At 42.6% G+C, this 22,638-nt stretch overlaps 1 protein-coding gene across 6 annotated transcripts in view; it reads right to left on the reverse strand.

Annotated features, from left to right (window-relative positions):
* Window positions 1-22,638, reverse strand: part of Ptprt (protein tyrosine phosphatase receptor type T) — a 1,068,074-nt gene that overhangs the window by 369,092 nt on the left and 676,344 nt on the right. For all 6 annotated transcript variants that reach the window (XM_058575678.1, XM_058575677.1, XM_058575682.1 and 3 more), the window contains exon 9: window positions 20,480-20,589. In XM_058575678.1, coding sequence (XP_058431661.1) covers window positions 20,480-20,589 — 110 coding nt within the window. The remainder of the gene's footprint in view (window positions 1-20,479; window positions 20,590-22,638) is intronic.

Here is a 22,638-nt window from a genome sequence, read left to right on the forward strand (position 1 = left end):
GTTATATTGTTTCAGCTTCCACCCACAAACAAGATCATGCTGTATTAGTCTGTCTATGCCAGGCTTGTTAAACTCAGTGTAATGTCCTCCTGGCTGAAGAGGGGGGAAATGGGGACATGCTGGGCAAAGGGCTCTTAGTTTCCGTATGGAGAGTAAAACTGTTCTCAGGATCTGTTATGCAGCATGGGGACTGTAGTTAATAAGAAGACTATTTTGTATACTTGAAACTTGCTAACAGATTTGATTCTTTTTTTTTTGTACCAGGAATTGAACCCAGAGATGCTTAACCACTAAGCTACATTCCAGCCCTCTTTTAATTTTTTTTTCAAGACAGGGTCTCACTTGGACCCTTTGTTTAGAGCTTTGCTAAGTTGCAAGAATTGATCTTAAATAGTCTTATCACATATCACATGATCATAACTATACGAAGGGATGGATATATTAGCTTAGCCATGGTAATAATTTTGCAATGCATATGTACATGTTACAGTATACCTTGAATAGATTCAACTTCCTTAAAAAAGTTTTATTTGTTCTTTGTAGCTTAAATTTTTATTTGTCAAGTACACCTCTGATAAAGTTGGAAAAGAAAAGAAATAAAAGAGGTAATGGTTGAGATGACAGAGACCAGTAGATGTTTTCCAAGCAAACAGAAAGTAGGTAAGGGCAGAGGGCCCAGAAGGCTATCACAGGCACATGTCAATCAACTTGCACAAAAAGTACAGAGGTAAAGAGCAGTACCGGAAGGAGCTGCAGGTAACCATTATGGTGCTACAGAACCTAGAGATGGAAGCAAGAGATGCCCATTAAGAAAGCTTAAGAGGTCATGGGGTCAGAGAACATATTAGATACTGCATGGAAGAGCTAAATGTCTGGTAAAAGTTTTGGTGTTTACGGTCAGTGTGTTTGGTGTGTTACTCTGATGGCTGGTGTGGAGATTGGATCCTGATAGAAGATAAGCAAGGGCAGGAGTAGCCAGCAAATGATGGGTATGGGAGATCTGGAGAGGCTGAGGTTCCAAACAGGCCTGAGGAAGGAGGGAAGAATCAGTCCAGAGAGATTTTTCACAGTGGTTCTCAAACTTGGCTGTACCAGGGACTCTTCTGGGCTCCATTTTTAAAGTATTTCCCAGCTCCATCCCTGAATTTCTGAGTCAGTAGTTTTCAGGAGGACTTAGACCTTCTAGAATTTGGAAGCCTCAAGGGGTTGGAAGTTCAGCCAGGTTGGAAGGCCATGGTTTGAAGTGCATCTCTCCCCCTTCTAACTGTTTATTTGGCACTTATTACATGCCAAGAACATGGAAGTTGGGGAATAAAAAAAAAGAAAAAGAAAAAGGTTTCTCTAACTTGAGTGTTCCCAAACAGGCCTGAGGAGTCCTATCTGTCTTAGTCAGATAGGACTGCTATAACAAACTGTCATAAACTAGGTATCTTATATGCAATAGAAATGTATTGCTTTCAGTTCTGGAGGCTGGAAAGTCCAGGTAGGCGCCTGCAGATTCACTGTCTGGTGAGGGCCTCTTCCTCATGGATGGTGCCTTTGAGCTGCGTCTCCACATGGAAAAAGGGGTGAACAAGCTCCCTCAGGCCTCTTTTATAAGGGACCTAATCCCATTTACAAGGATGGAGGACTCCCAATCCTCTGGTCATTGTATTATCTCTCAAAGACTCAACATCTTGTGACCACTGCATTGGAGATTAGGTTTCCATATATGAACTGAATTTTAGGAGAACACAGACATTCGGGCCATAGCCACCCCAACCATGAGTGTGTAGACACCCCTGCCCCAAGGTTCCATAGACTACAGTTTGAGAAACACTACCTTGAGCATCACATACTACCACTTGCTCTACCGGGATTGAAACTACACATCAAACATGGCTGCTGGGTTCTCCGGTTTGCCTGTGGTTTCAGAAGTAGTCACCCAAGTGGCCCAGAAAAGGTACATCTGTCTGTCCTTCCTTCCCTCCCTCCCTCCCTCCTTCCTTCCTTCCTTTTTATTTTTAGTAATCATTGATTTTAAAATGAAAAACTTTATGAACTGTCATGCCTGCTCTTCTGCTACAGACAGGAAGCCCTGCACATTTTGATAATGTCATGTAGTTATAGCAAAGGGAGTTTCTTCCCCCAAAATTGACTTGGAATGGGAAACTTGCTTCTAGTAATGAAAAATATTATCCCAATTTACCTTCTACAATTTTCTTTTGATGTTAACATACCAGACACTGCATATTTGTGTCAGAACCCTCCTAAAGCCAGCAGGTCAAGCAAGCCATTTAGCTGCAGGAGACAGGAGGGACGGGCTTTGAATGCCTCTATGTGGCTGTAGAAACTTCCAGGAGGAATGAGATGTGTGGACAGAATCCTGGTGATGAAGCCCCCTCTGCTGAGGGCCCAGAACCTCCTCCTCCTTGGGGGCCCCACCTGCTTCCTCCCACCGCCAGCCCTTTCTTATCCAATACTGATGGAACGCCACTCCTCAGAGGGTTAGCTACTTCTAGCGGGGGAGACACATTGTGGACTGGAAGAGGGTTTACAGGCCAAGGCTGGTTCCAGACCTCAGTCAGCCTCTTTATACCAAGACAGTCCCCTTCTTTTATCCTGCTTCTGAAAGGCCAGAGCCATCCCAGTCCAGTGTTCTGAGCATGACTGGTGAACTCAGATTGATTCCATGATCATTCACTGAGCACCTCTGGAGAAGGCTCTGTGGCTAACTAGGTAAGTGGTCAGGCTTTGTAATCAACCCCATAGGAATCCAGGTTTGTGTTTACTAGTCCTTTGATCTTAAGCCAGTTACTTTCCCTCTCTGTACACCATTAAATGGGGATAATAATTCTCACCTTGAAGGGTTATAAGGCTCAAAATGAAGCACATAATGATAAATGCGCTAAGTGGTACGTGGTAATGATAACAGGGTCTCAGTGGGGTCCTAGCAGGAAACAGATGGTTAATTCAAGGACAGTTGAGTAAAGGTACTGCTTACATCTATAGCCAAGCAGAGGAAACAGGGCAGAGGGCAGTGGGGAGGAGTTTAGGAGGGAACAGAAAGGAGTAAAAGGAACAGGTCCCAGAACCTGGAGGGACACTTGAAGGGAGCTGTGCCCTCTCCAGGGGGGTGGGGAAGCTCTAGGAGACCCTGCCCTCCCTGCCCCTGTCACACAGGGCACCCCTGTGGCTGAAGGCAAGGAAGCTTAATGATGTCTGAAATCCAATTTCCAGCACCAGGGAGCGTGTAGAGAATGTGAGACAGAAGACCTGGAGGAGCACACGGAAGTCATTGGCTCAATTGCCACTTAGAGAAAACCAACCAGATGCCAGGTACTGGGAACTCAACCAGGTTAACGTGTTCTAGGAAGCCCAAGGACTCTGAGCCAAAGACGATCACATAAAATCACAAGTAGAAAGAAATACCTAATCCAGGTGGCGCAGAGGGACAAAGTGTTCCTCAAAGGTTCCTTGGTCAGGATGCTGGGGATGCAAGAAAAGAGGCATGGGAAAGAACATTCTAGATGAAGGGAAGAAGAAAGCAAGTGAGTGGGCTATGGCTGTAATGCAAAGCCTATGAATTTAGAGGTGGGGGTAAAACTGGAGAAGGCACTAGGAAAGCCAGCCAGGGCTGGATCATTCGTGGAGGGAATTGCTGGTCTAATTAAAGAGGAGTCAAGTTCTTATCCCAAGAGCCACTGGGATGTACAGCTGGATTTTAAGCAGCAGGGTGACGGGTCTGATCTGTTTCAGCAAAATGATTCTGATCACCTCAGTGAAGGAGGCATTGGTTGTTCTGGCCCTGACCCAGAAGAGGCATCAAGGTCCACAGATGTGATGGGGCAGGGAAGGAATCTCACTGCTCTGTAAGGAAATCCTGAAGCAGAGGTTCAGGGAGAACATGGCTCTAAAACTGAGGCCCTCAGCCAATGTTCCTCATACAATGGAAAATCCTGGCCAGAAGACAGCATCAGTGCTGCCCTGGCCAACTCTGAATGTGCTCAGGGATTGCCTGGGGGTCTTGTAACAACATCGACCTGACACCACGGATCTGTGATGGGGCCTGAGAGAGCAGAGTCCTAATGAGTGTCCAGGTGATGCTGATAACAGAACACAGGAGTGGTCCAGCCTCAGAGCCCAACAGCTTCAACCTTTTCTTTTACAGGATAGATAATGGAGATCAAGGAAGAACGGGCCAGGTGGTGTGGCATAGAGCACATTCATGGTGGACTCTGTAGGGACCTGTCCATGGGTCCTCCAATTCAGAGTTCTCATGGGGTAGGAGCCTCCGGGAGATTCCTGGGGTACAGGCACTCTACGTACCACTTAAGAACCCAGGGTTGAGGGAGTGAACAGGCACAAGTGTTCCCAGCATGTCCTTGGAGAGTGTGAATGGGTCTTCCACCATGTGTGATGAGCTCTTGGGACATCGCCTGCTCAGAGGGTATCATGAAAGCTGACAGCAGTCCCCAAAGGCCTGCTTCCCAGACATGGTGATTGGCATAAAAACACAACACAAGCCACACACTCACAAGGGAGCAATCTATTTTGGAGAGCAATTTGGCAATATGGATCCAGAGTTACAAAAGCGCTTATTCCATTCACCACTATAATTTCCTGTGTGCGCATGCGTGGGCATGCAAGGGCAGCTCAGACAGAAATACAGTAAACCAAGCATGACATCCAATGGCCAATGGCAGCTAAGACTGTACTATACCTCTAACTCTTACAGCACTGGTGCATTGCAGGTTTGAAGACTGCTGCTTCTACACACGATTTTTCAAAATTAAGCCAATAAATTAGCTGAATTTCAATTAACTAAAATTTTGCCCCAAAGTCACCTACCCAGGCAACATTAAAACCAGGATCTGAGTTCAGGTCAATCTGTCCTGAAGATCATGTTTTTTTTCTACCATGATACACTGTAACCATAAGCCTGAGGTTTGTCACAGCATTATCAGAAACACAGAGAAACAACAGAGGAATGAAAAAGTAAATTAAGCAATATACACTCAACGGACAATTATGCAGTCATTAAAAAAGATAAGCTGTTTCTATGGTGCTTTAAAAGCATCATGATTGTAACAAAATACTTAATGAAAAATTATAATAGCAAATTTTATGTAATTATGGTTAGGTAACAAATGTATGCATATTAATAAAGATAAAACACAAGGAAAAATAATTGTTGTGCTAGAGAAGGTAATTTTTTTTCTCTGATATCCAAACTACCTGTAATATTGTTACAAAAATTAGCTGAGAATGGCTAAGATTACAGGATGCCTGTGTGGGTGGGGTGTGCATACTGCTGGCCATATATTTGGGGTCCTTAAGGGAAATTCCTCTGCAGTCCTAGACTCTACACATGCTCCTGTCTTCCTGAGCTCTCTTGTTAGTCATGAAGCTTCTCTAGATGATTTGTTCTGGTCTAGAATTTCCACTCTGGTTTCTTCCTCAAGGAGGAACTCTCTAGAGCATGGGTCCTTTTTCCCCCCAAAGTGAGAGAGATAAGCATCATTAATAAGAACGGCTTTCCATAATTGAAGATAGAACCTTTACCCAGAATGTGGGAAAGAACAGAAGGTGCCTTGAAGCCTCACAGCTGACAATATGATGCATGATGGGAATGAGGGGCTGGTTTCCTGGGCCATGGCTCATGGGACCCATTCCCAAAGGCCCCCAGAAGTACATCTTGCTAAGATGTAAAACAGCTGTGAGAGGAGGAAGTTGTCAAGGCCATGCTCAATTCCCATCTTCTTTATGTCTTCCTAGACAATCTCAGCTCATGGCCCACCCAGAGTCAAGGGCACAGCCATAGCTTTGACAAGGATAATCTAGGATCCCAGGGAGAATCACAACACCAGGGGGCCCAACCGCCTGGATCCTCAGGAAGCTTGTCTTGCCTGCTTTCATTCCCAACACCTCTGATCCCCTTGGCATGTTGAGTCCACTCATGACATGGGGGTGACTCTGATACTGACATGTCTGGGCTGGGCTTAATCTATTGGTAACCGGACACCCCATTGCCCAGTAGAGGGAAAACATCCGGGAGTTTTGCCAAATCCTCACATCAGTTTCTTCATCTTCTTATTGGCCAGTAATTCTGAGATCCCTGCAGGTATTTTCCACAAAGTTCTCTAGGATCATAACTATTGCCAAAAGGGTTTGAGACTGAAATATACTTAGAATGGTAAAAACATCCACAATTTCTTATGAAGATAGTTTCTGTAGCGTAAACTGACAAGTGTAGAGCTTCCCCGATGCCCATATCCATGTTCTGAACCCAGACTGGAGATGGTAGGCAGGTTTCACCTTGAATGTTGACCTCATTTGAATGAAAATAACCACCTCGAGGGCTATGATGTGAGGGGGAGGACTCTGAGGCCGTGTCACAGCTCAGCGCAAGAATGTGCCCTGATCGACAACTGACGTCCACCATGGGAACAGTATTGGGGAGGAATGACGGGAAACACATGTCCCATACCCATCTCCTTCTGTTAGGAAATAAATTGAAATTTAAAACAAGAAGGAAACTATGACCACTACATCTAACCTTAGTTTTATAGATTTCCATCCAAATATATACGCACTGTTCTACTCTCGACCCTTAGATCCATTTGTATTGAACAGAGAGCTATTATTTTGAGTACACTTCTACAATCAATGGAAAGAATGTGAAAGCCTCTGCTTGCTCCTGACATATCTATTGAGAGGAGAAAGAAAAGCAGAGTTCACACTTGCCTAACCGGTTATTTGAAGAGATCCAGTTCATTCTTAATCCCCCCCGAATTCTGTCTTACATTCTAGAAAGATCAATCAGTACATCCTAAAATAAATTGATTACAAAGTAAGTAATCAGCCATTAAATGGGATAGTTAAGTGAATTATATAGAAATGGAAAAGTGTTGGACATGGTAAAAATCAAACAATGTGACCCCAGAAATGTTAAAGCTATTGCAGATGCACAGAAAAAAAGCTTACCCATGTGAACATGGTGGACACATAAAGGAGTGGGGACAGGCATTACTCCCCACTCCCAACCTTCCTTACATTATGCAGTGTTGTCATAATGTCACTAACATTAACACAGAATAAATTATTTTTTAAAAATCAAACAATCATACAGAAGTAGATATTTAAATATTTATTATAACTGTGTTATAATATAACCTTGATTCAAGTCTGGAATATAGTTTTATTCATTAAACATATTTATTGAGGGTCGACTTTGGGTCGGGTACAACTCTAGGCACTTGGGATATAGCTGTAAATAAAGATCCCCTAATCTTGACAAGTTTATGTTTAAGCATTGAATTCTATGAGTTAAGCATAAATGCATGGGTCATCAGAGCCTCACATAGTCTCTTACAGATTATTATTATAGGATCTATAACTGGATTTTAAGAGTTCATTTGGTCCTATCAGGTCAAATATGTAGACTAACTAATGCCAAGAGTTACTTCTGACTCTCATTGTATCTCAGCCATTTAAAGGAAACTTTCCAGTCTCCATTCATTTAAAACACACACACACACACACACAGTTTGAGTAATACTGAGTTCCCAGCACTATATAGGGCACTGGGTTCTTTCCAATGATGAGTATTATATAACTGGATCCTACCTTTGTGGCACTTAAAATATAAGGAAACAAACTTACAAATAAATGTGGGATGGTTACGAATTGTGTTACATGTTACACAGGAACGGGGAGACAATAATGGTAAGTGGCTATAGCCCTACTTGAAGCCTCCCAGAGAGGCTATTTCTGAGGAGGTGACACCCTTGCTATGGGTCTTGATCTAATATCTGTAGCTCCACATAGTAGGAGAACAAGTCAGCCATGGGAGGGGAGGTGGCAGAGATTTCTGGCCACTAAGAGGTCCGTGTGCAATAGACCTGAGGCAGGAGACAACACGGTGCATTGGGGGGTACACAAGAGAAGGCCAAGGAGACTAGAGAAAAAAAAAAACAGAGACACAAGTCTTCATGATGTGAGTTAGCAGTTTGGATTTTATATGAAAGGCAACACCTCCATAAGTAAAGTAATAAAACTATGGGGGACATTAAAGGAAATCTAAATAAATATCGAGGAGTTTAATATTGTAAAGATGTCAATGATCCACATATTGTTTTATACATTCAATGAGATTCTAATCAAATTGACAACAGATGTTTCCATTAAATTTGATAAGTAGATTCTAAAATGAAAAAGCCAAGGGCAAGAATAAGCAAGATATTTCTAAAAAAGGATAAGGAGGAAGGAGCTGCTCTGCCAGAGATCAGGATTAGCTGTGAAGCTATAATAATTATGACTGTATGTGGCTGTGGTTTATGGGGCCAGTGCAAGAGAGCTCTGAAAAAAAAATCAGGCAAATCAGGAATTTTGGTGCAAGTTAGATATGGCTTGGGAAAGCAGGGAAAACGAGACACTATTTATTTAAAGGACCTAGAAAAAGTGTTTATCCACATAAGAAATGCATTTTGAAATGAATTTTGTACTCCATCTCATACTGTATATAAAAATTAACAGAAAATAGATCAAGGACTTAAATCTCCGGAGCAAAACGATGAAATTTTGGTAGAAATACAGGGAATTATTTTTCTTAACCTTCGTTTAGTGAAGAGAGGGTTAAGGACACAATGTGTCCTAGCTATACCAGCAAAGACTGATAAAACTGAGTATAATGAAGAACCTTTCAAAAATTACCTTATAGAGAGCAACACCAGCAAGTTACCTACATAATTGGCAAAAAGTATCAAAATGTGTTATATGCACATATGAATATGCACAATGAAATCCATGATTCTATATAATAAATATGCACTAAGAAAAATTATATTCCAAAAAGTATTACATGTAAGTAAGAAAAGATTGTATAAGCAATTGGGCAAATGAACAAATAACATTGTTATAACTGAAAAGTCCCCAAAGGTTCGTGTGTTGAGCATTCCTCTCCTGCTGGTGGCGCTACTGGGAGGGGGTAGAAACTTCCAGAGGTGTGGTCTCCTTGGACAAGTAGGGGGCTGGGGCGGGGCTTTGAAGGGCATGTCTTATCCCAGACCTTTCCTTGCTCTTGGTCTTGCTCAGCTTCCCATCCTGCCTTGCCCTGTGTCCCCACCAACATGTCCTGCCCCACTGTAGGCCCTTAGGGAAGGGGACAAGCAACCCTGGAATGAAATCTCTGCAAACCAGGAGCCAGAATTAATCTTTTCTCCTTTAAGTTGTTTTTTTCTCAGGCATATTTTTTTTTTGTCTCAGTGACTGGAAGCTGATTAACAGAGACACGAGTAGATACCCCATAGAAAATGCAACCCAAAAGAGTCACGGACAGGGGAACATTCACCTTATTAATGACTGAGAGAATACAAAGCAAGATGACAATGAAATGCCATTTTATATTTATTCAACTGGCTAAGAGGAAAAAGATTCCTGGCAATATCAAGTATTAGACAGGTTTTAAAATCATAGGAACTCTTATGTTTTGCTGACATGAGAATAAATTAATGAAACCAGCTTGGAAAATAATTTGGCTTTTTTTTTTAATTGAACACTCATTTACCATGTACCCTAGTTCCTAGATATAAACTTAAGGGAAAATCCTGTACATATACAGTAGGAGATACATACAAGGATGCCCATTTCATCACTGTTGATAAAGGCAACATCCTAGAAGCAAACCCCAATGCCTACCAAAGGAGCATGGGTAAATGCACTGCAGTATCTTCATTCATTGGAATATGACGTAGCAGTCAAGATGAATAGGTTACAGGTCTCACCAGTAGGAATGAATGGTGGCAATACAATACGGAATAAAAATGTTCCAAAAGATTCTATACAACAGAAAATTCTTTACTAAAGAGACGAATAGAATGATATGTTTTCAAGGAATACATATAGATAGTAAAACAGTATGTAATATGAAGGAATTACATACAAGATTTGAGACAGTGGAAGAGGCAGGAGTAACAATCATCTAATTTCAGGCACCCGCACGTTAGGTCAGAGCCTGAAGGGCACCAGGAATCTTATCTGTTTCAATCCTCCCAACTCCTGAATGAGGAACTGGGGCTCAGGCTGGGGAAGGGACTCATTCAAGTGCCTTCTTTGGCAATGGCATACCAAGAGTCAATCTTAATTTCCTAACTGCACAACTCATGATCTGACTTTTCAATGAAAGGTGCATGTTAAAAGCATAATAAAACCATTAGGAGATCCAGAAAACAATGGCCACTTTTACGACCATTTGAAGGACACCTGGTATGTATGTAAGCATAAGTGTGTGTCTATGTGTGTGTGTGCAGGAATTTGTGCATGTTTTTGTGCATGCATTTTTTGCCTATGTGTGTATGCAGGTGGATATGCATATCATCAGCCTATGTGTGTGTGTATGTTTGCATGTATGTATTGAAATCATAATGAAGAAGGCCAAGGTCCTGAACTTTGATGTCAATTTTAAGAAATTATTTCTCTCTTGATAAAGAGTTTAAAAAAAAAATCAAAGGAAAGGACCCATGGGTTTGGGGCAGGACAAGAAAAGCCACTTGCTATCTCCTGAGCCAATGAAAGGGATTAAGCGATGAATCCCAAATGCAAACTCTCCTCCAGGGACTGGGACAGCCCAAATGTCCTGATGATAGAGGAAAATCTGCAGGTACCTTTTACTGAGGTCTCAAACACAAAACCGTTCTGACCAAAACAGAAACAAAAGAACCAGCCAGTTAAAAGCAACAAATTCCGGCTGCACTGCCCAGCCCAGGTGGAATTCCAACAGGACTAACAAGGTAAAACATCAGAGATGAAAAGAAAACACTGTGTGATGTATAAAGAGACGCTTCACCACTTAAACACCGCCTCTGGGCAGTGTATTGAAAGGACAAGGCAGCCAGAAAGAGGGTCCCATCTCCAGCCACGTGACTGTGTGTACAGCAGGATCCCCTGCAAAGGCCTCTGGATACACACATCGCACATCCAAATGCAGTTCCCCTTCCATCTAAGGAACATGAAAGAGAGCCACGCGGTGCCAAAAAACAGCACTAACTTGTCTGTCTCTTTCCTCCTTTCTCCTAGGACGATCGTAAATGCATGGGATTAAATATATCCGAAAGATAATTTTAATCCAAAGCTTTCCTTTAGCAAAAAATTGAGAGAAAAATATGGCAGAAATTCACGGGATACAGCTCAGAGCCCCTAACAGGACAGGGAGGTTCTCTTGTGGTATTGCTGGGTCAGGGATAGGAGGTGGCAACCTGGGGTTTCTGCAGTCCACCTGGGCCTCTGTTTTCTTCTGAAGTTAATTCTCCAAAATGGAGCAATTCTGAGGATACAATTGGAAGATGGGTATAGCCAAAGGGCAAAGGGCTCACACAGACTTACTGGCAAACATGTCAAAACAAGCCCACACCAGCATACAGCGGTTGATATTAAACAGTGTACAGTTTAAGATAGCTTTTGTAAGTTATATTAAATTCACAAAAATATAGACTCCTCCACACCCCAAGAACAACATACTTACATATGAACACTGCAGGAATATTCTCCATGCAGCCCCCGCCCCCGTACTGCTTATCTACAGCTGAACTGAATGATTAATGTTGGTTATGAAATACTTATTGCCAGGAGAACATGATTTGCTGTCCTTTAGTTAATGAGGGCTATGCATCTGTTGGTTTCTTCTCTCATGTTATCTGGCACCATCACAAATACCTGTGTTGTAAGAGAGAAAAAGAAACACCCCAAGGCAAATATATAGGCATTCCTGATAATCCACCAGTGGGTGTCAGGCAGCACTAATGGGCCACTTGCATAATGCAACTTACATTGGAATGCAACTTCCTTCCTTCTAGACTCCAAGAGCCAGAGATCATCCTTTTCAACCAAAGCTGTTTCTATTGAAACACTCATCAGCCTCCCTGTCAGCCCAGGCGACCTGTATGTGGTGTCTACCCAGAGATACCTGCATTTTTTCAGGGCTCTGGAAGAGAAACACTCTATGAAGTTTGAGTGATGAGCCCAAGGCTAGAAAAAATGGCTCCTGGACATTCCAGGTTCCTGACTTTTAAGATTTAGGGAAGGCCTCTGGGCAAATCTATTGAGTTTTGTGTGTGTGTGTGTGTGTGTGTGTCTTTTTTAAGCCAACAGAACTAACTTCTCTCCTGGAGAGGCAATAAGATTCATAAGGGAAGGTCTGTTGTGGGCTCCCGAGTCTGAGTTATAGACTGCCATTTGGAAAGCACAAAGGGATATTGACAGAGTGATCCCTCCCTGTGAGTCTTCAATCACTCCACACACGGTTGGTTTAGCAACCTTCAGGGAAAAGGGCCGGAGGCTTCTGTATCTTGAACCTTAAAGAACTGAAGCCCCATGCACCTGCCTGTGAAGGAGGGAGCTAGCTACAGGAGGTGAAGCCTGGTGAAATGGGAAGGAAGATGGGGTAGGCCAAGGTCAAGGATGTGTTTATTTGTCAGGCATTTAGCTAGGATAACAGACCAGAGGAGGTGGATTGGATTAATTTCCCACAATGCTTCTTTCCAACCCGGGACAGACATGAGAATTTCCTAAGGAACTTAACAACAGCACACAAATGCACACACGTCTCATGGTTGGAACCTTCCCCCAGGGATTCTAATCTATCTGGACTGCAATGGAGTCCACCCATCCATCCATGTTCTTACCCACCCACTCGTTTTTGTGTCTATCTACCCATTTATTTGTCTATATTCTCCAGAGTCACAGGTGTGATTGTTTTAATAGTCTTTTTTTTTTCTTAAAAAAGTTTTAGGTTCACAGCAAAACTGAGCAGAGGTTATTTCAAAGTGTGATACAGTCAATTAAACAAAACTTTCATTATTACCCTTTGTTAAGATAAAGCACAAATCCATACAATCATCCAAGGAATATTTATTGAGTACACACTATTTGCAAGCTATTATTTTAGGTCCTCAGGACACACTGATATGGAAAAATAAATACCGGTTGTATAAGTTATTTCAAGACAAAAGGCTGTCAGGCTGGAGAGTCAGAAAGAACTGATGTGGATTGAACCTGGAGGTCTGCTGGCTGCATCCCTCTTGCTCAGGAGAGCTTCACCTTTTGTTTTACTCAGGTTTTCAAAGGATGGAACAAGACCTCATTGGTATTATGGAGAACAACCTGCTTGACTCCAAGTCCACCAATTTGAATGTTAATCTCATCCAAAAACACATTCACAAAAATGTCCAGAATAATGTCGGACCACATGTCAGGACACTATGGCTGAACCAATTTGACAAAATGAACCAACCCAGCACCCATTCTCACAGAGCTAAAAGTCCAGGGATACTGGATGATACTAAAATACACAAACACATCAAGTGCAGAATGCAAAAGCAGGTTACTACGAGGGAAAACAGAGGGGCCTCTTTTTTTGGATAAAGGGGATAAGAGAGGGGCAAGCCTTATGGAAGTCAAAAACAGGAAGGGGTCGCATGAGGGACATGAAAGGAAGGGTGTCATAGGCAAAAGGAAAGATGTTCATGGAGTCATGTGTGGGTTTCAAAGAACTGGACAAGCCTGAGAAAATGCTAGAAGGCTGGAGGGGCTAGAACACAGTAATCAGGCAGGAGCCCGATCATCCAGAACCCTAAAGGTAAGATGGACAGAGCGATGCAGAGAGACAACATGATCAGAGGGATCACTTACAGATGTTCTGGGGGCTGGCACATGCAAGGCGCTGGGTTTGGTCCTCAGCACCACATAAAAATAAATAAATAAAATAAAGATATCATGTCTAACAACAACGAAAAACATATATATATATATATATATATATATATATATGATGTTCTGCCTGGCTGCAGTGCCAAGAAGTGTGGGCGGGTTGTGGCAGGGAGATACTGAAATGGTCCAGGCATTGATGGGTGCTCAGAAAGGATGTGGTGGTACAGACGAGGCTGCTCACCCTGACCTGAGACTACTTTGGCAGGAGAAATGGTGGCACTCTGGCGGATTAGCAGCATGGCAGCTGGAGGTAATGAGTGGATCACTCTAACTTTCTGGCTTAAACAATTCAAAGGAAACAAGAGCTTTCTTTTCCTGAGTTACCAGCCTGGCTCAAGTTATATCCAATAGTGGCCTGCATTATGCAAATTGTGTATCCTAATTGACGTAGATCAGGTTTGCATTATGCAAATTCTTGTTTGGGGCTGTATTAGTCATGATCCAGCTGATCCCTTCCTGCCTAGCAACCTCCTGCTCATCTGGACCACATCCCCCCCTCCCCACCATGCCTCTGTGGACCAGAGTTGTGGGAGTCAGGGGTCAGGGAGCCCTAAGCAGTCACTGTGGCAATGCTAAAAGGACAAAAGGAGGTGTGCCCACTCATCCAAGCAGAGCCAGGAATCTCCCATGGGCCTCTCTCTTTGAGGGCCCGCCCCTGAGCTCATCTACCACGCAGCTCTGTCAATGTTTGTGTCTTCTCCCACCCTGTTCAGAACTCTGCTCCACCTCAGAACAAACACAAGCCTTCTTTCAATGCACTCTGCTTGCATGTTGATTCCTGGGGCCCATATTTTTTATTTTGTTCAGAATCTATCCTACCATCTGTATGCTGGAAAAATATTGACAACCCTTTGACCTATTGCACCTCTTCAAGGAGCTCCCACATAGAAATGCCACCTTGTTTTATTGAGGCAAAGTCTGTGTTTTATTTAACTCTGAGCACCAGGCACCTAGAATAGCTTGCAAGATAAATGTCAATCAACTCTAGCATAATCAAGACACCCATTCCTGCCTCATTAGGGTCTTCTCATTCCCTTTAAGCTTCTCAGATTTATACACTGTAATTAGAAACTTGGTGATTTTGACTGCTAAACAGAAAGGCTTACTGGGAAGCTTCACATGTCTGAATTTTAAATATTTTCACACTTCGTTAACCCAGTTGTAAGTGTAACACCTTCTGGCCCAATTCCCTCACACTATGCAATTTTATTTTTGGACAGAGATGAGCACAATTAATTGAATTGGAACACATATTGATTACTGTTTTTTTTTTTTTTTGGTGAACTCTGAACAGTTTGTCTCTAAATTATTTTATTGAAGAGTTTTCAGACAACCCTTTGACTGGATTGTTTCCCCCAGTGACCTCATTCTGGCTGTAAGTGTCCGTTGGTAGTTGCGATGGTCTGGGTTTTGATGAACTGCAGTTGTTCCTAAAAGCTGAGTCAGGTGAGAGAAGCTGTGCCATCTTTTTCATATACCAAGGCCGGATTAGGCAACACTGGTATCTTATTCAAAGTCAAGAGTGGGACTCTGAAAGGGTCTGTGTGAATGGCATGATTTCCATATTGGTGGGGAAAATTCTTAATTCTTTGGATCAAAGTGAGATGAGATATTGCTTAGTTCATCCAATGACCGTATTATCCGTGCCACTGACTGCCATGTTTTCATTAGTCAGAACTTTCCAGAGCAGTTGGTCTTCACTCCCCACCTCTACCACCTCCTTGTGCAGATCCAGAGGGTGAAATTTTATATCATCTCTTAGGCTAGTGCTTTTTACCCTTTAATGCACACACAAATCATCTGGGGATCTTGTTAATGCAGTCTCAGTTCAGTGCATCTGGGCTGGAGCCTGAGATTCTGCATCTCTAACATGCTCCCAGGTGATGTTGATGCTGCTGGTTTTGTGGACACAGGATTCTGACACTTCTTCTCCCTGTGCACTACCTGGCACTCTGTTAGGGAACTGATCATAAAAGTGCATTCTGGATCTACCACTAAAGTACAAATCCCCAAAGATCTGAGCCCATAGGCGAACTCACCCTAATACTTTCCTGCCGGAGCTGAAATGGGGCAGTGTCAATGGGCTCTCAGGGGTTCTGAGCCCACGTCAGTGGGCAGGGATAGTGGCTGTGGCTGCTGCAAAATTAAGCTGTTCCACTGCCCCAGTGTGATGACAGGGTCAAGCAAAGAGTCCCATCCTGTACGGAAGAAAGGTCAAGGGGAGAAAGGATCTAATAGTTCATGGCTTCAGGAAGTTCAGCAAGATAAGAACTCTGTACTAAATGGAAGATAATCTATTATGGTTTGGATCTTAAATGTCCCCCAAAGACTTTGTGTGTTGAAAGTTTGATTCCTAGGATGATGTTACCGTGGGGCCCGGTGGGAGGAAGTTAAGGTCCTTAGGGCTGTGCTTTTGAAGGGTATGGTGGGACCCAAGCCCCTTCCTCTTTTTGCTCCCCAGCCACCACGAGGTGAGAGCTTTGCTCTCCCGAGCACTCCTGCCATGGTGTCTGCCTCATCACAGCCCCACAGCAATGGGGACAAATGACCATGGACTGAAACTTCTGCAACCAGGAGGCAAAATAAATCTTCCTGCTTTTCACTTGTTTATCTCAGGTATTTTGTCACAGTGACATAAGTCGACTAACAGTGTCAGAGCCAGGTTAGCAACAGAAAATAGGCAGCTGTGATAAAACTTTCACACCTTCCACCCAGGCACAAGGTCTCTCAATAAATTGCTGAACTCTCATCACAATAGCACAGATGATGGAAATGTCCATTCTTCCTGAGGCTTTTTCTGATGTCCTTGAGATGCTTGTGCGTCCTAACCCCCGTCTAATGTCCATCCAACAGCTCAGTGATCTTTTACGAATGTAAATCTGGTTCCTTCATTTCTCTGCTTAAAACCCTTGAAGGGCTTTACATTTTTCTCAGGGTAAAATGTAAACTCTAGGAGCCCTTCATACCCTGCGCTGCCCCCAACCCCTTCACAACATCTCATGGCTGTCCACCACGCTCATGAAGCCTCAGTCACTTTGGTCTCCTGTTGGCCAACCATTCCAATGTCATTCCCATCCTGGACTTCTTCTGCACAGGCTAGTTTTCTTCAAATGTCATCACTGCTGTACCTTCAAAGACTTGCCAGATTAAAGGCAAGCTTTAAGTGCAAAGCAACACATGAAACAGAACCTTTGCTTTTGTGGGTAGGATGTGGATTTATTTATCCCTTGGTTCTTTGCCTGGTTGAAGCCTGGGATGATCTTTATAACTTTAACCCTAATGTTCACGTTATAAAAAGTGGACTGAAGCCCAGAAATAGAATGCGACTTGACCAAAGCCACTCAGATTTTTTTTTTTTGGGGGGGGGGAATCAAAGTTTTCTAATGATAAATCCAGAGGTTGTGACTTGGACTCATCCAAGGAAATTGGCTCTCAATGCTGCCTGGACCAGCTCTATTTAAAATACTTACATTTTTCCAATAGTGAAACTTCTCTTTCTTTTCTTTTTCCTTTCTTTCCTTCCTTCCTCCCTCCCCCCTGTCTTTATCTCTCTCTCTCTCTCTCTCTCTCTCTCTCTCTCTCTCTCTCTCTCTCTCTCTTTCTTTCTTTGGCTTTGGGTTATTTTGCTGAGTCTAATGGGCATGGACAATCCTGGGTTTCTGTTCCCATTGTTATCTATTTTTTCTTTGTAACAAAATATCCCTTTTAAGGCCAGAAGAGGGTGATTTGTAATTTATGGGTTTCTCTTTTGAAATTACAACTAGAACCTAATTTTAAAAATCAAATTGGTTTCATCTAATTAAATTTGGAAATTGCCTCATAAACACATATTTGTTATGAAAGTCTGTAAACTCAAGGTCTCCTGATTACAGTCTGGGGAAGGATGGGCTTGAGCCCAGTGTGGATGGAACTCCCCATCTCTGTGCTCAGCGGGGACATACTCTTCTAATAGTTGCTAAGGCTTTCTAACAAGCAGTGTTTTCTAGAACAGCAGTCCTTGAACTTTAATGCCTACATGTAGCACCCATATAAATAGGAGATTGTGATTCAGGAGGTCTGGATGAGCCTGGAATGACCATATCTAATATTCTCTTGGGTGCTGCTGCTGCTACTGGGCCACGGACCACACTGGGTTGCAGCAGCAGCCACACCTGAATGAAAACGCATGAATTTGCCATTCTGGCTTCTGCCCTTCACCTCTCTGTTCCTAACTTCCTCATTTTTACATGATGATTAAGAACTAACATTTATAATGTTATGAATGTCAAGCACTGTACTAAACACATATGTCATATGAACCTTGCAACAACCCTCTAAAGAAAACTACTATTATCATGACTTTTGGGAACTTGAGGTTCAAGAACCTCAGCACTGCTCTACCATGAGTCACACAGCAGGAAGTCATCCTAATGGGGATACAGGTTTAGGATGCCTGACTTCAAATTTTAACATTCTCACCTACTTGAACCTCATTAGCTTGAAATACATGTGACCACTGTCACGTTTATGCATAAAATGTGACCAAGGGATAAATAACTCCACATCCTACCCGCCAAACTCCCAGCTCCTGTCACCGTTTCCTCCAGCCATTTTGGTGTATTCCCCAAAGGTTGCCTCACCTGCTCACAAAAGAGCCCTCCGGCTGCAATCTTCTGGCTCTGGTTCTCTATAATTATGGCCTAGGAAGCAGCCAAAAAGTTACTTAAAGATCCTTTACCATAGCTATCTCCAGCAGAGACCATCATAGAAATGTCAATATCCCTGGCATCGGGTCTGAAAATCCCAAGGTACTGAGTCCACACAGAAGGGAAAGATATGCTGTGCCAACCTGTTCTCATCTTTGAGCCTAGAGCTCCGGAGAGTGTACCACAAATGATACCTCAAGTTAGGAGCTATTGCTCAAATCAGGTGTTTAACTCTCAGTTGCATGTGCCCCCCTCTTCTCCCTTCATCTATATCTTTCTTATTATCATGGGATGGCAATCATGATATTGCTAGTACAGCCCAATGAGTAATCCTACTAGAAGAAAAATCATTTTACTCTCAAGGAAGAAGTCTGTGCAGAGAGATAACCCCACTAGCAATAGGACCCAGCTCAGTGGTTTCCAAGTGCAGGTACCTAAAGGACCCAAACCTTTTCAAGACAAAATTGTCATCATTCCAAGACAAAATGAGAGAAAGTAAGGCAATTGTCATGAGTTATTCATAAAGTAAATTTATGCAATTTGAAATTATGTCCTTTCTATATTTTTGAATGATATCTTTTCTGTTATGAAATGTTAAAAGATGGTAAAGCACTTACATTGGTTCCCCAAACCTTTGAAATCTTACCGGCCTACAAATTCCAAAAGGCTTGCATTTCTGGCATGGAGAAATTTTCACATAACATTACCATTTCTCCCTAAATCATGGTCCTTTCTCTCTGCCATACGAAGAACAGCTTGCTATGCACAATAGATTTCTATTGTGTGTGTGTCTAACTGTGGTCTCTACAAAGAATATCTTTGAAATTATTGGATTTGGGTTCATCAAATTTCCAGTCTCTCACTCACTCCCCTGATGAGGTCTGGACCACATCCTTGGCAAAGTGTATCAGTGTGACTCCCTCCCTTTCTCTTACAACAAACTCAGGAAGGAAGTTTCTCCCTACAGCCAAAAAGGCTCATAATGGTTGAATTCCCTCCCCAGAACTCACTCCCAGAAGCCCCTCTCTAGAGGTGTGGGTGTTGGCAGAACACTTAGTGGCTTAAGGTCCCATGTGGGCTTACAGTACATGGTCCTACCTGGGAATGCTTGTGCCTTTTCCCTCCCCAGGCTTGCTAGAGTCACACTGAAGTGACAGAAGTGATGAATATCATCCTCATTTTACAGGTGAGGCAACAGGCTAGGGGGCAGGAGAAGCCTGCCCAAGCCATATGAGACTAGGGGACACCTATTTGGAGACTAAGCTACCTCTTTCCAGCTGCAACATCCACGCCCTTCCATCAGCAGTGTCCTGTTTTTCTGTTTTATCCAGTGTTGCCTCAGGACTGAGAGAAGAGTCAATCTTATCCACATCCCAGTACTTGAATCTAAGCTGTGTGAGCATTTTTGTAGATCTTTTGTTTTGTCTTCCAATGGACTTCTATGTAGGTTGATTACAATTTCTCAGGAAGACATATTATGCTGTCTCGGTGGGGACTTCCTGCCTGAGTAGGTTCGGTTCCAACTCTGATATGATAAGGTCTGGCTAATGCTTGGTGGGGAGCTGTGGATATAATTGCTTGGCTAATAATCTAGTATGCCTTGAGTACAAAGAAATCCAAAGCCCAGAAATCCTGTAATCCTGGACAGAGAATGACACTGAGATCCTCTTCAAAGCCCAGGGACTGATATCTGTGGGGTGAGTACCATATGAATATCACAGTTTCTCAAACAGGCTTTAACTACCATTGGCCAGGACTGGGTCTTCTCTTCTAAATCAGGACAATCTGACTCCTTGAGTTCCCGAGTCTTCTGCAAGAGGGATTAGTTGTCACCACAGTCATCTTAAGGTATGATATATCCAGATTTCTTTGTCTTTGGGCAATCAAGTCAGCCCAATTCTGTGCTCTGGTGTTTTCTTTCCATTATATTATCAGAAAAGATGCGTCCTACTCACCTTTATATCTTCAATGGAATAGGTATTCACCCACTTCAAGCTGAAGAGAATTGAATGCAACTGAGCCCACAGAAGCAGCCCAAGGGGCCTCCTTACCTCATAGAGCGTGATGACCCCATTGGTCTCATTGGGAGGTTTCCACTGGATGTAAATCTTCTCCTCAAAGGGCCCTCCTTGGATAGATTCAAGAGGAACAGCTCCTGGAACTACAGAAGAAGAAAGTTACAAACCTGATGTCACCTTCCTCAACACTTCTCCAGCCCCATTGATTTAGAACAGGGTTGGCAAAGTTTCTATGAAGGACCAGGTAGTAATATTTTAGCATGATGCAGTCTATGTTGTAACTATTCAGCGCTGCCATCGAAGCATAAAAATGGCCATGGGCAATTCATAAACAAATGGGTGTGGTCATGTTCAATAAAACTTTATTTTCAAAAACAAGCAGTAGGCTGGGTTTGACTCATAGGCTCTAATTTGCAGCTTCTCTTTAGAAGGTTGACAGTTTCTCATCTGCAGACTGAACAAGTCCATTAGTGGACTGAGACTGATCAGAGCAGAGAGGACAACAGCAGGCCCCAGCCTTGCCAATGGATAGAAATCCCCAATTAGGTCTTTGTTTTAGGGTTGATATGTGAGGAATGTAAAGTGGGCTTTGCCATTAGTTTACTAACTCTTTTCTTTTCCCTTTTTAAAAATTTGTTCTAAGGAGTTACACATGACAGTACAATGCATTTTGACACATCATGCATAAATAGAGTATCACTTCTTATTTTTCTGATTGTACACAATGTAGAATCATACCATTATAAAATCATATATGCACATGCAGTAATGATGCTCAATTCATTCTACTATCCTTCCTACCCCCATATCCCTACCCTCCTTTCCCTCCCCTCTGCCAAATCCAAAGTACCTCTATTATTCCCTAGCCACCCACTCCCTTATTGTGAATTAGCATCCACATATCAGAGAAAATATTCAGCCTTTGGTTTTTTGGGATTGGCTTATTTCACATAGCATGATATTCTCCAGATCCATCCACTTACCGGCAAATGCCATAAGAAGAACACAAACTATCACTATGTGCTGAGGACATAATTCTATATTTAGAAGATCCAAAAAAAAAATCTCACCAGAAAACTTCTAGAACTAATAATGGAATTCAGCAAAGTAGCAGGATATAAAATCAACACCCATAAATCAAACACATTCCTATACATCAGCAATGAGTCTACTGAAAGAGAAATCAGGAAAACTACCCCATTCACAATAGCCTCAAAACAACAACAACAACAACAACAAAACCTTGGGAATCAACTTAGCGAAAGAGGTGAAAGACCTTTACAATGAAAACTAGAAAACACTAAAGAAAGAAATTAAAGAAGACCTGAGAAGTTTACCAACTCTTGTTTTCCGCACTCTCCCAAATTTTCCTCAGCTTTAGAAAGGGCTTCCTTAGTTTCCAAATTCCTTAATTCAACAAAAACTATGTGCCTTGAAACTTCAGTCCACCTAGAAGAAGCTTGCTTTGCTCCCAAGATGGCAGCTAGTATGTCTTGCTGCTGAGTCTCCAGCGCTGGCCTGGGGTGGATGCTAAATGCCCATTGGCTGGTTGGATATAGAGCTGAATGAATGACTTGTGCCAGCGTTTTGCCCTAGGAAGCACAGTCTTTCCTGGGGCTGCTCCTATTCAGGGCCAGTCTTCCTCAGCATCCTCCTGCTGGGATTCCAGCATCCTCACAATAGTTTGGAAGATGCTGAGCCAGAAACTAAAAGATTTCCCAGACTTTCAGTTCTAACCCACTGGAGAATCGTGAATTTGTGTAGATCATTACTGGATCATTTATATTTCAGCATTATAAACACAGGAGTTTTATTAAGTGCTTACTCTTTGATCAGAATTTTACATACATTATTTCACTTAAGCCACAAAATAGCTGTGCCCAGTATGGATTATCTCCTTTGTGCTGATAAGAGAGCCAGCCTCTGAGAATGCCGATACCTTGCTCAAGGTCATATGGCTCTTGAGTTGTAAAGAGGGAACAGAACACCTGTCTATGAGCTTCAAGTCATATACCCTTAATCATCATGCAACACCTCTCTAGATATAGCCTTGGCCATATGTTGCAATCAGTTCCCCATTGTTAAATTAAAATATGTTTAGTTTTCCTCATTATGGACATGATACTCACAATTTGTTGAATATTAAGAATATACTAAAAGATTTTGAAAAAGATACAAGAAAAAGTCACTCA

Source organism: Marmota monax, unplaced genomic scaffold, assembly GCF_021218885.2.
Source record: "Marmota monax isolate L192 unplaced genomic scaffold, Marmota_monax_Labrador192_F-V1.1 WCK01_AAM20220418_F8-fsc00014, whole genome shotgun sequence".
Lineage (NCBI taxonomy): Eukaryota > Metazoa > Chordata > Mammalia > Rodentia > Sciuridae > Marmota > Marmota monax.